The 17,923-nt window shown below is 37.3% G+C and overlaps 2 protein-coding genes across 2 annotated transcripts in view; one reads left to right on the top strand and one right to left on the bottom strand.

The window, feature by feature from the left end:
- FAM185A (family with sequence similarity 185 member A) overlaps positions 1 to 17,923 on the bottom strand; it is a 153,600-nt gene that overhangs the window by 15,631 nt on the left and 120,046 nt on the right. The gene's annotated exons all lie outside the window — the stretch shown is intronic.
- Positions 1 to 17,923, top strand: part of FBXL13 (F-box and leucine rich repeat protein 13) — a 192,261-nt gene that overhangs the window by 131,031 nt on the left and 43,307 nt on the right. Inside the window, exons 13-17 of the mRNA XM_024115971.1 lie at positions 2,409 to 2,507; positions 3,250 to 3,367; positions 3,456 to 3,618; positions 8,289 to 8,408; positions 9,301 to 9,427. Coding sequence (XP_023971739.1) covers positions 2,409 to 2,507; positions 3,250 to 3,367; positions 3,456 to 3,618; positions 8,289 to 8,408; positions 9,301 to 9,427 — 627 coding nt within the window. The remainder of the gene's footprint in view (positions 1 to 2,408; positions 2,508 to 3,249; positions 3,368 to 3,455; positions 3,619 to 8,288; positions 8,409 to 9,300; positions 9,428 to 17,923) is intronic.

The following is a 17,923-nucleotide window of genomic DNA, read 5'->3' as shown; positions in this document are numbered from 1 at the left end:
CCGCTCCGCGGCATGTGGGATCTTCCCGGACCGGGGCATGAACCCGTGTCCCCTGCATCGGCAGGCGGATTCTCAACCACTGCACCACCAGGGAAGCCCGATACTTGATCTTTTGATAAGTAATTACTTTGAATACTCTCTACCACTGCTGCTTCCATTAATGTGGATAATGATAGTTGAAAGAAAGAAATCAGTATACAAAGCTATAGTAATCAAAACAGTGTGGTACTGGCATATGGACAGACGTATAGAATTGAGAGTCCAGAAATAAACCTATACTGTTATCGCCAATTGATTTTCAACACAGGTGCCAAGACCATTCAGTGGGGGAAAAAATATTCTCTTCAACAGCTGGTGCTGGACAACTAGATATATGCATGCAAAAAAAAATGAAATTGGATCCCTACCTCACACCATATATAAAAATCAACTGAAAAGGGAACAATGACCTACATATAAGAGCTAAAATGATAAAACTTACAAGAAAATACTGAGGGTAAATCTACATGACCTTGGATTTGGCAATGGATTATTAGATATGACATCAAAAGCATATGCAACGAACTATAGAAATGATCTCTGAAAGCATAGTCTTGTACCACAGTGTTCATTGCAGCTCTATTTACAATAGCCAGGACATGGAAGCAACCTAAGTGTCCACTGACAGATGAATGGATAAAGAAGAAGTGGCACATATATACAATGGAATATTACTCAGCCATAAAAAGAAACGAAATTGAGTTATTTGTAGTGATGGGAGGAAGGGCGATGTAACAGGGAAGAGATTTGGGGATATATGATTATGTATAACTGATTCACTTCGTTATAAAGCAGAAACTAACACACCATTGTAAAGCAATTATACTCCAATAAAAACGTTTAAAAAATAATAAAATAAATATTCATTGCTTAAAAAAGAAAAGTATATGCAACAAAAGAAAAAACAGAGAAATTGGACTTCATAAAAATTAAAAACTGTGCATGAAAGGACATTATTAAAAAGTGAAAAGACAACCTAAAGAATGGGGAAAATATTCATAAGTCATATACCTAAGGGTCTAGAATCCAGAATATATAAGGAACTCTTACAACTCAACAAAATGACAAATGACCCAATTGAAAATTAGTCAAAGGACTTGAGTAGACATTTCCCTAAAGAAGACATTCAAATGACTAATAAGCACATGAAAAGATGCTCAATCTCATTAGTCATTAGGGAGATGCAAATCAAAATCACAATGAGGTACCACCTCAAACTCATTAGGAAATTTTTTGAAAAAGGAAAATATGGAAAAATAAAAAATAAGTTTTGGCAAAGATGTGGAGAAATTGGAACCCTTGTAGATTGCTGATGAGAATGTGAAATAGTACGGCCAGTGTAGAAAATATTTTGGTCATTCCTTAAAAAGTTAAACATAGAATTGCCATACGATCTGGCAATCTCACTCCTAAGTATATACCGAAAATAATTTAAAACCGGTACTCAAACAAATAGATGTACACATATGTTCATAGCAGCACTATTCAAAATATACAAAATATCTATCAACAGATGAGTGGATAAACAAAATGTGGTACATCTATAAAATAGAACATTATTCAGCCATAAAAAATGAATAAAGTAGGGCTTCCCTGGTGGCGCAGTGGTTGAGAATCCGCCTGCCGAGGCAGGGGACACGGGTTCGTGCCCCGGTCCGGGAAGATCCCACATGCCGCGGAGCGGCTGGGCCCGTGAGCCATGGCCGCTGAGCCTGTGCGTCCGGAGCCTGCGCTCTGCAACGGAAGAGGCCACAACAGTGAGAGGCCCGCATACCGAAAAAAAAAAAAAAAAGAATAAAGTACTGATGTATACCACGTTGTGGATGAACTTCAAAAACATTAAGGCAAGTGAAAGAAACTAGACACAAAAGACCACATACTGTATAATTCCACTTATATGAAATATTTAGAATAGGTAAATCCATAGAGACAGAAAACAGATTAGTGATTGCCAGGGGCTGGGAAAAGGTGAGTATGGGGAGCAACTGCTTAATAGGTAAAAGGTTTCTTTTTAGGGTGATAAAAATGTTTTGGAACTACGTAGAAGTTGTGGTTACACAAAATTATGAAAGGTTAAATGACCTTTTAAGTGACTGATTTTATGTTATATGAATTTTACCTCAATAAAAAATAGAATAACAAGTTAACTAGACTAACTGTGATCATAATTTCACAAAACATACATATAAAAATTAAAGAAATCAAGATAAGATTCTTTGTTTCCTTTTATGTCTGCAATATTTTATGGTTTCAATTTTAAAAAACAGTAGCAAAATCATGCCATAACTTTGGCTATTACTATCTTAGGGTTTTATTAGAGGTCATACTAATGGGTTCTCCCACATTTTCACCAACTCTGTACAATTCAGATTTCAGTCCAAGGCTTCAGGAACATTGCAAACAGCTGCAGTGGGATTAGGCATCTGACCATCAATGACATGCCAACTCTGACGGACAACTGTGTAAAAGTACGTAGTTGGAAACTATATTTTCTTTTCAGTCTCATATGGTTGGCACATTTTCTAGCGGCTTGAATTATTGAAAAATATGAATGGGTTTTTCATTTTAGTTTTTTTTTTTTTTTTTTTTTGTGGTATGCGGGCCTCCCCTTGCTGCGGCATCTCCCGTTGCGGAGCACAGGCTCCGGACGCGCAGGCCCAGCGGCCATGGCTCACGGGCCCAGCCGCTCCGCGGCATGTGGGATCCTCCCAGACCGGGACGCGAACCCGGTTCCCCTGCATCGGCAGGCGGACGCGCAACCACTGCACCACCAGGGAAGCCCTAGTTTTTTTATATAAGAAAATTATTAGGAAATTTATACACACACATTTGAACATTTGAATCCTTAAATACCCTGAGAAACTTTGTTTCACAGTTAGGATATTTTTATTTCAATGATATTGTAGCTTAAGCATAAACTTTAAGTCTAATTCTACATGTCAAGCTTCTAAATGTAGTGATTTTTTTCAGCATTCCATTTTCTCATGTTTTCTCTTACTTTTGTAACATCATTTAGTTGATTCCTATGCATTACTCAAATGTAAGTGTACTAAAATATATTGAAAAAAGTCCCATTTTCTTTGAAATTAGGACACTTTAATAGTTAATGTGTCTGTTTCTGAAAATATTGAGAGGAAAAAAATAACCTCATCACTTTCATAAGCTTGTTCTCTATACTCTGGTTAATTATTATTTTTTTTTCTTCTAAAGGCTTTAGTTGAAAAATGCCATCGAATTACATCAGTAGTTTTCATTGGTGCACCACATATTTCTGATTGTACTTTCAAAGCTCTTTCTACTTGTGACCTCAGAAAGATCCGATTTGAAGGTCTGTGATGTTAAAAAGTGGTTTAGCATTAATTTTTACTTTTAATCTTGTGGCAATTCAAATACAATACTTCTTTTTTTTAAAACAGGAAATAAAAGGATTACCGATGCGTGCTTCAAATTTATAGACAAGCATTCTCCAAATATCAGTCACATTTACATGGTGGACTGCAAGGGAATAACAGATGGTAGCCTCAAGTCACTCTCACCTTTGAAGCAACTTACTGTGTTGAATCTGGCAAATTGTGTAAGGTAATGAGTCACTCAGTCAAGAAACACTGATTATCTAGAATGTTCCAGACTTCCTCAAGATGCTCATTGGTTAGGAGAGTAAACATGAAAGTCAGCAGTCCAAGTGGAGGTAAATGCAGAGTTCTGAGGTAAAACAAAGGAGGGGCACCCAACCCAGACTAGTTATGTAGGGGCATGGGGAGATTGTCAGGGAATGCTCAGGATATGTGGAATCACAGGCTCTTGTAAGATTAAATGAATTTGCTGGAACACTTACGGGCTACCTATCCTAGTGAAGGTTCTCACAGCTAGTTCAGTTAATAGGTCTTTTTCCCAAATGGACTTTCCAACTTGCTTATGAAGAGCCAATCTTACTGAAGTGTTTCCTCTTGGGTACTAGTTAGATTTCTCCTCTGTGTGGGTTTGCTCACAGATGGACAGATGGCAAGTTCTTACTGAAACCCTTTCTTTAGCTGGGTTACAAATGGGCTTCTATCCTGGTATTCTCAGGTGGGCAGGGATCAAATTCTTGCTAAAATTTCTTCCCCGGTGGATATCTCAGCCTCTTGCTTGTATAAATTTCGTATAATATTAAAGGGACAGATGATAACAAAATAGCATTTGATCTACAATGAAATTGGTTAATATTTGGGAAAACATAAGACAAGTCAGAGTAATAAGCTAAGCTACACAAAATCTTAACCCGTGTTCCCTATTATTAAAATGGGGAGGCACCATGGGTTGTGGAGGGGAGGTAAAGACAGGATTTGAAATGGGAAAAACCTGAATTACGAAATGAAGCCTCCAGTCAACAGCCGGCAAGGAACTGAGGCCTCCTGTCAACAGCCATGTGAGTGACCTTGGAAGCAGACCCTCCACTCACTCTCAGTCAATCCTTCGGATGATTAAAGTTCCAGCTGGCATCTTGGTTGCAAGCTCATGAGCAAGCTGGCACCATAATGCAAGCAGGATGTGTGTGTGTGTGTGTGTGTGTGTGTGTGTGTGTGTGTGTGTGTGTAACAGCTAATCCTATCTGTATTAACATATGAAATAAAATTGAATTGCATTCATATACTTCACTCAGGCTTCTGCAGGTTACCTAATTTTAAAAAGAAATGGAGGTTTTTCTGCGTCCAGCAGTATAGTTGACAAAACACTTCAAAGGACTCCTTGCTACAAACAATTTAGATCGTGGATGAAACATACTTTCAATACATTGCTGAGCCCACAAAGAGTACGAGAAATATCCAATATCCAATATCATGATTCTTCACCACCTTCTCAATGAGTAGACTCTCTAAGACGAACAGTGAATACCAAGCAAACATAAAAGATAGAGCTGCTATGAGCATAAATGTTCATTTCAACACTGGCATCGAGACAATCAGTTTTAGCGAGACTCAAGATAGGGAAGCAGGATGAGACTTCTTCAGTGTCTGGACCTCTTCAAGGGGGAAAAAGTGGTCTCAGGTAGATAGTACCTAGGCCCCTGGAAGAAGTTACCTCAAAGCTTTTCTGAAGGAAAGCACCTTCTCTTTAGGCGTCCCAAGTTCCCATAGGTTAAAGTCAAATAAATAGGTGCTCACAATTAAAGACCATCAAATATACAAAGATATGAGTCACCATGAAGCAAAATAAATTTAAACTTCCATAATTCATATATTAGGATTATCACAGAATATTAAGTAACTATGTTTGAAATATTTGAAGAAATAAATAATGGAACCAGAAACACGAGCAGACAACAAAATGTGATAAAAATAACTAGATTTACTTGAAAAACTAACTTTTAGAAATAAAAAATATAGTTATTGAAATAAAGAAAATGAATTGCTAATCAGCAGATTAGAACTCACTGAAGAGAGAAGTACAAAGCTGGAGATAACTGAAGAAATGACAGCAGAGTGAAAAAATAAAAAGAAAAATGTGATAAGAGTATAACAAAAGACAGAGAAAGTTTAATATCAGCGTTTTAGATTAGATTTTTAAAATTCATCTATAAGAGATACACCTAAAACAGGAAGTTTGAGAGTCAAAGTATACATTTTTCTCAACCACATATCAATCCTTCAAAAAATGGACTATGTATTAAGTTTTAAAGCAAGTTCCCACAACTTTCATAGTATTGGTAACAAACTATATTCTTTAACTACAATGCAGTTAAATTAGGAATCAGTAATAAAAAGATAAATTTCAAAAATATATATGATTTAAAAGTGAAAATTCCAGGGCAGCAGAATCACCTGAAGAGCTGAATAAAACTACATATGCCCAAGCCCTACACCAGAGCTACTGAATCTGAATATCTAGGGATGGAACACTAGCTTATATATTTTTTAAAAAACAACATGGGTGCTTCTGATGCACAGCCAGGTTTAGGATTAACTGCATTAACCCATTAACTTGGACCATTACCTGAAAAGTCCTTTTCTATTGACTTTTATGCCTCCAGGATTATCATATAAATGTATATATACATCTACATATACACATCCATATATATACACATACACATGTCAGTATATGTGTGCGTGTGTGTGTTAGTATATAAATGTCTGTTTTCAGGCTATCTTTTCTGTTCCATTCATTTATCTGTTTTCTGTCTAATCTTGCACAGCACTTTATCTGTAAAATGGGGAAAATAAAGAGTATATACTCAGGATTGTTGTGAGGATCAAATAAGTTAATTCATGTAATGTACTTAGAATACTGTCTGGCACATAATAAGCACTCAAGAAATGTTACCCTTTATTATTATTATTGCTTTATGTTTTAATATCTAATAGAATGAGACTCTCTTTATTAGTAGTCTTTTAAGTTATTAGATATTTTTGCCAGTTTATTCTTCCAAGTGAACTTTAGAATTTTGTCATATTTCAGAAAAAATCCTATTGAGATATTAATTGAAATTATGTTAAATATATAAATTTTGGAAAGATATATAGTTTTATAATACTTATCTGATTTTCTCTTTACCCAAGAATTATTTATTAAAAATGTATTCAGATATCCATGTAGTTTATATCTAATTATCATTGTTACTAATTTTTCATTTTATGACATCATGGTACAAAAATACAGCCTGCACAACTTCTGCCTTTTGGGATCTTTATTTAGGGGTAATGCTGGTGAAAAAGATGATGGTTATGTTGTTTATCATGTTGAATATATATGAATAGTCCATGGAACTTAAATTACATTAATTATATTACTTAAACTTTATGCCTCTTTTTTTTTGTCAAAAGCGAAGTCTAATACAAAACTGTATCTTAATTATGTTTTTTTGAATTTTTTTTCTTTCATTTTGTATTTATGCTATATTATATGTTGCATAAAAGTTCATGACTAAAATTACCAAAACAAAAAAAGAAGCCAGACTGGCCTTGGATTTCTCTTCTGTAACAGAAAATATATTTATAATTGATATTTTTATTAATATTGTTTATATTGTTATATTATATATATACATTTATATGTTTGGTATTTCTGTTGCAGAGGAGAAATCCAAGGCCAGTCTGATATCTTAGGGTTTTTTTGGGGGGGGAGGTTGTTTTTTGGTTTTTTTTTGGCTGCACTGCACATCATGTGGGATCTTAGTTCCCCAACCAGGGATCGAACCAGTGCCCCCTGCATTGGAAGCATGGAGTCTTAACCACCCTGATTTTTTAAAAAAATTATTTTATTGAAGTATAGTTGATTTACAATGTTGTGTTAATTTCTATGGATCGTCTGATTTTTTTTTGATCACACACACACACATATATATATTTTAAAGTTGTTACAACATTACACCATTTCACTGTACGCAGTTTCATGGCAGTAAAGAATATGATCCCCCAATTCTATACCCAACCATATTATCTTCATTGGGGTGATACCTAATCAATGTAAAACTACCCTGTTAGTCTTGTTTAATATTTTTACTAGTATAGTATTCTAACTCAATGTAAAATTATCACCCCTGTGTTAATTTTATTTACCTTTACCTAATGCCACTGCACAATTTTCTTTGTTTTTGTTGTCATTTTATTATAAATGTGTTTCTGGTTGACTATTTATAATTTAGAGAATCATTTATAAATGTGGACTTACATGGGAGGGGTGGGAGGGATGGCACTGACACATAGGTGTCTATGATTAAGGACACTATGGGAAGACTGAGGTCAAGATCTTCTTGCAGCATCAGATTTTCTCTGCTTCAGAGAGAAAGGATCTTTAGGTAACTTATTAGGTTTCCAGTCCAGCTAAATTGACTTGTACTTAGTGGAAATTCCTCCAAGATTTTGACAGTAGTTTGACTGTTAGGCTTGGTTCTCCCTATCCTAAGTTTTTTGTCTTTTTCTTTTGCAGGAGATTGCATCAGGCACTGTTTAACATGATCACATTTTAACCCCAGGGAAGAAACCTTAGAGGCTATCTGTTTTATTAATAATTAGGCCACCTAATTAAATGAACAAATGAATAGGAATAGCATTTTTAGTAATATTTCTCCCATTACTATCATTTATATATTTTCTATTAAAATAAAAGCTATATAATCAAATTTGGTTTACAAATGTTGGCAAAATACCAGATATAGATATCACCTTGCTATTTCGGAATGTATTGGGTATAGTAACTATTATTTTAATAGTATTCTACATATTTATACATAAGATCACATTTAGAGCTTTTCTTACTCTTTCCTACAGAATTGGTGACATGGGACTAAAGCAGTTTCTTGATGGTCCTGCAAGCACAAAGATAAGAGAGCTAAATTTAAGTAACTGTATCCACCTGGGTGATGCCTCTATTGCAAAACTATCAGAGCGGTATGATAAAACAATAATATTTTACATCATGTTATGTAATTGTATATTTGTTAATAGGACAGATCAGAGATAGACTTTTGAAGCCATTTGGAAAACATTAGGGATGCCCAGAAGCTGGTCCAATATTCAGCAAAACGAAAAAAGACATTGGAGTCATGGAATGAATTAATCTTTTGACTATATCTAAGACATTTCTTATTAAATTTCAACTTGGAGAAAGCTTGAGATGGAATCACTCATGAAGTTATGAATAGCTATACCTGGGTGACTTCTCTGTACTTTGCAAGGATATCATCTCTATGTAAACCTTTACAGCGTTTCCCAAGGGATATTCTAGATGGTGGGTTTATTCTTGATCCTGTTTACTTGTAAAAGGTCTTGTGTACACTAAGGGGTTAAGTACAATTCTTGTAACAAACTTGTAAGGATAAGTGAGAAATTTAACTTTGCACTTTTAGTGGTCATTCATCGTGGTATTTACATGATAGTTTTTGTATGCATGTAATATATTTTTTATTAGAAATTGCAATACGAAATGAAATCACAGAATGTTTTATACAATAATCCACCTCTCTTTCATTCAACTTTGTAATGTCAATTATTTCCACTTTTTTTTTTTTTTTCTTGGGCGTGCTGCCCACGGCATGTGGGATCTTAATTCCCGACCAGGGATCGAACCCGCGCCCCCTGCAGTGGAAGCGCGGAGTCCTAACCACTGGACGGCCAGGGAAGTCCCAATTATTTACACTTTTAAGCTTACTTTTATGACAAGAAAAGGAAAATCCTTGTTTCAATAGCATTTGCTTTCCCCAAGTAGTTTTTAATATGAAGAAATTTCTACTGACAGTGTGATTAAAAGCTAAAATGAACTCTTCATGCTACTTTCTTTCAGCTGCTCTAATTTAAACTACCTGAGTTTACGAAATTGTGAACATCTGACTGACCTAGGAGTTGAATTTATTGTAAACATCTTTTCTTTGGTATCAGTAGATCTCTCTGGAACAGACATCTCTAATGAGGTAAAAAAAAAAAAGTGTTCAAACAATTCAATGACTTCTACTGATTTCTGTAATATAATCATTTTCCATTGTGTAAACAATGGAGAGAACCGCAATTATTTTTATTTCTTAGAATATTGGATTATAAAGGGCAAGTTTGGGAATATTGTTTCTGGAATACCGATAGGTGAGGTTATTTGTAAATCAATGGTCTTGTTTCTCTGCTTTAAAAAATGGCAAAACACAATATTTTGAGGAAAGTCCTGACAGATCAGAGTTTTATGTGATAGATCTGAAATGTGTTTCAATTATAGACATTTGGTTATTGTGCAGATATATTTTGGATGGCTTAGGTATATTTTTCCTGTGGATTGTATATTCTATAAGACTACCTGAGTGCCTTGAGATCCAAGTCCTTAGTTCAAAACTGAAGTCTAGAAATGGCCTCTACAAATCTATAAGAGGATACATTTTAAGAAACTGATTTCTTGGGACTTCCCTGGTGGCGCAGTGGTTGAGAGTCCGCCTGCCGATGCAGGGGACAGGGGTTCGTGCCCCGGTCTGGGAAGATCCCACATGCCGTGGAGCGGCTGGGCCCGTGAGCCATGGCCGCTGAGCCTGCGCGTCCGGAGCCTGTGCTCTGCAACGGGAGAGGCCACGACAGTGAGAGGCCCACGTACCGCAAAAAAAAAAAAAAAAAAAAAAAATTAAAAAAAAAAAGAAACTGATTTCTTGCAAGCTGCTGTTGCTACTCGTCAGAGCTGAAACACAGATCACACCTACCCTATCATTCCAGCACTGCCCCATTTACTAATCAAAATGAAGATAAACCCAGAGATCTGTCATGTTTCTGAAAGACTTTAATGGACTGTAGTTAGATAAGGAATGTACTGGCTTCTCTTGAAAATCAGAGCATTGGGAGGGATAGAAGAAGACAAGAGGTGAGGCTCTCTCCTGCATCTTCTTGCTAAATCCTTATTCATCCTTCAAGCTCATCAAATATCACCTGTCTCTGAGGCCTTCTCTGAGAAGTCCTACCTTACAGGCAAGTACAGGAACTTCTCTATGTACATCTCCAGCCACAGTGTATTCTTTAACATGACCTGTTTCTGTTTCTCACTGCATTACTGATACCTGTGTTATATGTCCATCCTTCCCTACATATTCAGTGGGCTTTTTTAAATAACTATGTCTCTTCATTGGTTCAGGTTCTTTCCTTTCTTTATCTAAGAGTGAATTTAGATTCAGCCTCCATTCTGCTAGGTGGGCTCCTCTCCCCTTCCCTGGAGTGTTGTCTAAATGTAGTATGAGAGTGGGAGCTCAGGGCAGTTACATGTAGTCAACTCATGGTGGACTCAAGCCTGGTCTTCTCAATGCTGTCTTTTGTCCAAGGTGGAATCCAGTGAGATGTCTGAGGGCCCATTTGGTTTCCTTCCAGGTAAATTCCTGATGTGTCTTCCCTTTCCTGGCTCCAAGCCCCCCTTCAAGTCTTCAGGCTCCTTTGTCATAGGGGCCCTTGCTCTGGGCCCCTCTGGGTCATCCTGGGGCATGGGGACTCTGTGAGGCCTTCTTAGGTCCACAATCCCAGACATCCCCTGCAGACATTTTCCTGCTGTTACATCTGGGTGTATTTGCCCTCAGACCCATCCTCACCCTTCTCACTCTCCTACAGAATGGCTGATTCATGTCAGTTAGATTCCAGTTGGGTTTGGTGCTTGTGAGGCATTTGTGCACAATGGGAGGGTCAGAAGGAGGGAGAGGCCAGGGTTTTCCTCCACCTTTCCTTTCATTATTATCATCAGCTGCATGTCTTTTGTGATCTACTCCCTTTAGTCAGAACTGCTGTGGTTCTAGCTTCCCTCGGGACCTTGGACTCTGGGCTCTAATAAACACCATTGCTTCCCATTGTCCTTCCAGCATAGGGGTGGTAGTGGTTGCCTGCTACTAAATCTCTAGATTTTGTCATTATTCCATCAGGCTCCTTAGTTCTCTAACACCTATGTAGTCAATTCTCTTTCACAATTAAATTTCTTCAGTTTGAAATTAGAGTTGTTTTTATTTTCCTCATTAGATCTTAGCTGGTACAATGATGAGCGCAGGAAAACTCTCCTGCCTTGTTGCTTCGCACAGCCATACCAGGGATAGGTAGAATGAGTTTTCATGTACTCTTAGACCCCCAAACCTATCAGGAGATAGAGTCCAGGGAGGTCTGGAACAGGGCCCTGTATCCTAGCACCTCATTCTTTTGCTCCCCTCCTGCTCTCCCTTCCCTTCTTCTTCCTCCACCCTCCCTTCCTTGCCCCCCTTCTCTCTCCCCTCTTCTCCTATCTCCTTTCTCTTCTCCTTCCCCCTCTGCTCCTCACCCCTCTTCTCTTCTTTGCTCCCCGTCTCTTCTCTTGGCATAGATTCTTTGTCTAATCTGAGGGTGGAAGAAATGTTCCAACTGATTACATGGTTTTTAAAAATGTCATGTTCCAAGTCTTTCAGGGTTTAGAATTTAAAGCTTACAAGTCTAGGATGTTTTTCTCCTGTGTTGTTCTGTAAAAACCCTTCCCTGACACATATAAGTAGAAGGCCCAGCTGTTGTCTGAAGGGTCACAGGGTAACAAGAAGGATCAAAGCACATTATAAAGTACATCAAAATATAATTCCACCACAGCACTCATCACAAGCCTGAAGTATCTGGTGAACATTTGTTGAATTAACGAAGGTAGGCTTAGATGCTCTATCCTAGTTTTTAGCATTTGTGAAAAGCTCAGTTTTTATTTTCGAAGATCATATATTAAAATTTTTAACTGAGGAAAAGTTAAAAACTTAGGAATATAGCCTCAAGTCCCATTCACTGTTTTAATTTTCTTGTAAAGAATACACACAATCTGAAAGAGCACCTATGGAGAAGAAAGCTAGTTGTTTTCTGCTAAAAGACTGAAAAATAAGTCTTCTGAAGGCTGTTGTTTTCTTCCTCCAAGTAAGTTAAATTGTGATCTAAAAGTCAAATGATTGACAACATAGTGCTACGACAGCTGTGGAAGCTAACCTCAAACAGTCAAATTAAAATGAGTCAGCCCAGATGTCAACTCGGGCAGCTAAACACCAGCCTGGATTGTCGGTCTGATGAAGTGCAAATATGACTATAGACTTAACATTCAAGATTTAAACTCTGGAATGTTACAGATATTCACCAGAGATCAAATGTGACCATTTATGCCTTTGGTAAAAAAACAATTTATGTTTTCTAATAATTATGTTCACTCACAATTCTTTTCAATAGTGAGTTTTTAGTTAGAATCACACTACTTACTTAGTTAACAAATATTTACTCTAATTACATTGTGCTTGGTGCTGGGGATACTGGAATGAAAAAAACAGACAGGTCCCCTCCTCTTGGCCCTTACATTCTAGTGGAAGACAGGTGTGAGACAGTGGTTACAAAACATGATGGGTATGGGAAACAAACAGATGGGAAACTTAACCTGGCTCAGAGAGTCAGAGAAGATCTTCTTTTACAAGAGAAGGAGAAAGAGTATGTGGTGAGCCAAAGAAAAAGCTTGCACAAAGGTAAAGAGGTTGAAAGTATGGTCGCATCAAGGAAATCTGTACATTTGGGTATAGCTTGATTAGGAGGAGAGTGGTGAGAGATGATGTTTGAGAGGTAGGCGGGGGCCAGGTCATAAGGGGCCCAGAAGCCACAGTGAGGAATTTGTTCTCTGCCTTGTTGGCAATGGAAGGACATTCACTATTGTCAATTAGACAGTAACACAGTGAGACTGACATTTTGAAAAGGTCACTCTATCTGCTGGATAGACATGGGGATGATAGATGCACTAGTGACCAATTATAAAGCAGTAATCCAGGTGAAAAATTATGAGGGTCTATATTAGGGCTATAACCAGGGGGATGGTAGTAGGGTTGGCACAGCAGATTGAGGGACATTTAGAAGAATCAATGGGAGTTAGGGATAGAAGGAGTATGGGGGTAAGGAAGAGAGGGAGGGAATCAAGGATGATGCCAGATTTTTGGCTTGAGCATGTATATAAATGGTGGTGTCCTTTACTGAGCTGTGTCTCTTCCATAGGGGGAGGAACAGGTTGGCTACAGGTTGGGAAAATAGGCATGTTTAGTTTGAGTCACCTGCAAGACAGCTTTATAGAGATGTATAAGAGCTCCAGAAATAAGCAGGGAAATCAGTGAAATTTACTCCTTGGAGGTAGAAAAGCTCTCTAGGGTTGCAGTGGGTGATGGGGCATTGTGTTCAGAAAATCATGGACACTGTGAGGAAGTTAATCAGCAAAGGCAAAACTATAGATATTTAGAAATCCAAAAAGATGTTTAACTGAGAGAGCTAATTTAAATGGGGGAAGCCAAGAAGAGAACACAGTTATTTCAAACTTTATACATTTTTTAATAATTATTTTATTGTCTTCAGCCATTCCTTTTGTGGAGAATAGTGACTAATGTATTATGTCATCCATGAATAAAAGTTGTTTAGGAAGTTATCTAATAAGCATATTTTATAGAAAGAGGAAAAACATCAATTTTCTCTTCCAACATAAACAGGACAGGGTTTGTAAGTGAAGGAAATAGCTTATTAATGTGATGGTATTTTAAGCTATCTTTAAAATTCTTTAATTTTCTATAACTTTTTCTTAATGTCTAATTCAGTGGGCTGTTATTTGTTCTCTACTTATCCCAGAGGATTGTTTGAATATAAGGTTATATCTCCATGTATACAAGAAAATGTTTTCCACTCTAGTTAGGAGAATTATCATCTGCTGAAGACCACAGGATCCACAGTTAGGGCAGTTCAATCTGTTGCTTAAATTGTTTTAGTCACCACCATACTTGTTTAAAGGAAAAATGAGTCACAGCAATGTTCCAGACAGTATGCTTAGACAGAGGTTTAAGAAGACTCTTTCATTTGCCTGATTTTCAAAAGTTTTCACCATGAGTGCCTACTGTGTAGGCCATCTCCTGGAGTCCCCTCACTAGAATGTGAGATCCATGAGGCTGAGACTTTGTTTTGTTCACCGCTGTTTTTCCAGAACCCTGGGGGTAGTAGACACTCGATAAATACACATTGAATGAAGGAACAAATGCTGAGCTCTAGGGCACCAAATGTGAGTAAGATCTGTTCCCTGCAGCCCAGTTTGGAAGGGTGTGACTAATTTAAATATGGTGTGGCAGGTGTAGTGGTAGAGGAAGCAGAGAAAAGGATCTATTAACTCAGTCTGTCTAACACAGAAGCATGCAAATGCATGCTTGTTCAAGGAACTTTATGTAGCTTAGTACTGCTAGAATATACTGTGAAAAGGAGATGTCACTGAGGGAATATCATGTTATCCCCAAGGAGCCTGGACTTGAATCAATGGATGATGAAGTAGCATCTAGAAGGGGAGCCACAGTCAGAGTCAGTTTCCCATTTTAGATTATTTGGGTTATTCTCTGGGTGACAGACTGGAGGGGAGACCAGTGGGAGTTACTTCAGTAGTTAAAGAAAGAGATGAGGAGTTCTTGAACTAGGTCAGAGGACAGAAGTAGTATGGAAAGAACATATTCAAGACTACTTAGGAGGTAAAACTGAAAGAACTTGATGACTGATTAGATGTGGAAGATAAGAGCCTGGGGGTGAAGGGGAGGATAAGAATGATTCCAAAATCTGGCTTTGGGTGGATGGAAATGCTACCTGAAAGAAAGGTAATGTAGGAAAAGTAACAGGTTTTGACGGAAAGGTGATTTCAGTTTTATCAGACTGAGTTCGAGTGTGTGGGATATTCAGGCCAAAGGCTTGGGAGAAAGATCCTGAAGGGAGACTCAGATTGAGGAGTTATCAGCATGGAGGTGTGAATGTGGCCGAGATCCTGAGAGACAGTGTAGGGAGTAAGGAGAGATGTGCACCCAGGAAGAACACAATAGAACACCAATATTTAAAGAATGGGAAGAAGATGAATCCATGAAGGATACTAAAGATAGAAGATGAAAAATGTTTTAAGAGAATCAGGTGAGTGTAGTCATGTGTGGAATGTTGAGGAAATAACCAACAATGTCTAAGAAAACAAAAATAAAATCGGAGAAAGACCAAAATTTGAAAGAACATGTACCATTAATTAAACAGATGCCTGCCAACCCCTCTGATACCATTTCATGTGCCTGCTCCTCTCATTCTCTTTCCTCCAGCTCCACTGCCACTTTTAAGCTCCTCAAACAAGCCAAATTCTTTCCTACCTCAGGATCTTTATACATATTGTACTTTCTGCTTGGGATGCTCCTCCTCCCATTCTTGTACTTGAGTAGGTAGATGCTAAGCAAGTAATCCCTGATGTTCCTGACAACAGCTGTAGCATCTTGACATAAGCTGATAATGCCTTTTAAGATATTCTGGATGTAATTTTATAAATACTAAACATTAGGCATGCTATCTATAATTATCAGAAAATTACACTCTCACAAGCCTCTTAGATAGCCTCATCCACCATACGGCAGACAGCAGAAGCAAGAAGAACTACAATCCTGCAGCCTGTGGAACAAAAACCACATTCACAGAAAGATAGACAAGATGAAAAGGCAGAGGGCTATGTACCAGATGAAGGAACAAGATAAAACCCCAGAAAAACAACTAAATGAAATGGACTAGAATTAAAGAAAAACACCTAGAAGATTTAAAGAAAAAAGAAACAGAGATGAACAATACAATAACTGAAATGAAAAATACACTAGAAAGAATCAGTAGCAGAATAACTGAGGCAGAAGAACGGATAAGTGACCTGGAAGACAGAATGGTGGAATTCACTGCTGTGGAAAGAATAAAGAAAAAAGAATAAAAAGAAATGAGGACAGCCTAAGAGACCTCTGAGACAACATTAAACGCAACAACATTCGCATTATATGCGTCCTAGAAGGAGAAGAGAGAGAGAAAGACCCCAGAAAATATTTCCCATGTTAGGGAAGTCGAAAACTTCCCTAAAAGGGAAAGGAAACAGCAATCAAAGTCGAGGAAGCGCAGAGAGTCCCACGTAGGATAAACCCAAGGAGAAACACATCGAGACACACAGTAATCAAACTGGCAAAAATTAAAGACAAAGAAAAATACTGAGAGCAGCAAGGGAAAAATGACAAATAACATACAAGGGAACTCCCACAATGTTAACAACTGATTTCTCAGCAGAAACTCTACAAGCCAGAAGGGAGTGGCATGACATATTTAAAGTGATGAAAGGGAAGAACCTACAACAAAGATTACTCTACCCAGCACGGATCTCATTAAGATTTGATGGAGAAATCAAAAGCTTTACAGGGCAAGGAAAAGCTAAGAGAATTCAGCACCACCAAACAAGCTCTACAACAAATGCTAAAGGAACTTCTCTACATGGGAAACACAAGAGAAGAAAAGGATCTACAAAAACAAACCCAAAACAATTAAGAAAATGGTAATAGGAATATATATATCGATAATTACCTTAAACGTGAATGGATTAAATGCTCCAACCAAAAGACACAGAAATCCTGAATGAATACAAAAGCAAGACTCATATATATGCTGTCTACAAGAGACCCACTTCAGACCTAAGGACACATTCAGACTGAAAGTGAGGGGATGGAAAAATATATTCCATGCAAATGGAAATCAAAAGAAAGGTGGAGTAGCGATACTCATATCAGGTAAAATAAACTTTAAAGAATGTTACAAAAGACAAGGAAGGACACTATGTAATGATCAAGGGATCAATACAAGAAGAAGATATAGCAATTATAAATATATATGCACCCAACATAGCAGCACCTCAATTCATATGGCAACTGCTAACAGCTCTAAAAGAGGAAATCGACAGTAACACATTAATAGAGGGGGACTTTAACACCTCACTTACACCAATGGACAGATCATCCAAACAGAAAATTAATAAGGAAACATAAGCTTTAAATGACACAATAGACCAGTTAGATTTAATTGATATTTATAGGACATTCCATCTAAAAACAGCAGAATACACTTTCTTCTCAAGTGCGCATGGAACATTCTACAGGATAGATCACATCTTGGGTCACAAATCAAGCCTTAGCATCTTTTCTGACCACAACACTATGAGATTAGAAATCAATTACAGGGAAAAAAAACGTAAAAAACATAAACACATGGAGGCTAAACATTACATTACTGAATAACCAAGAGATCCCTGAAGAAATCAAAGAGAAAATCAAAAAATAACTAGAGACAAATGACAATGAAAACACGACGATCCAAAACCTATGGGATGCTGCATAAGCAGTTGTAAGGGGAAGTTTATAGCAATACAAGCCTACCTCAAGAAACAACAAACATCTCAAATAAACAATCTAACCTTACACCTAAAGGAACTAGAGAAAGAGGAACAAACAAAACCCAAAGTGAGCAGAAGGAAAGAAATCATAAAGATCAGAGCATAAATAAATGAAATAGAAAAAAAGAAAACAAGAGCAAAGATCAATAAAACTAAAAGATGGTTCTTTGAGAAGATAAACAAAATTGATAAACCATTAGCC

This window comes from Physeter macrocephalus, chromosome 5, assembly GCF_002837175.3.
Source record: "Physeter macrocephalus isolate SW-GA chromosome 5, ASM283717v5, whole genome shotgun sequence".
NCBI classification, from domain to species: Eukaryota; Metazoa; Chordata; class Mammalia; order Artiodactyla; family Physeteridae; genus Physeter; species Physeter macrocephalus.
This window is presented reverse-complemented; position numbering and strand designations above follow the sequence as displayed.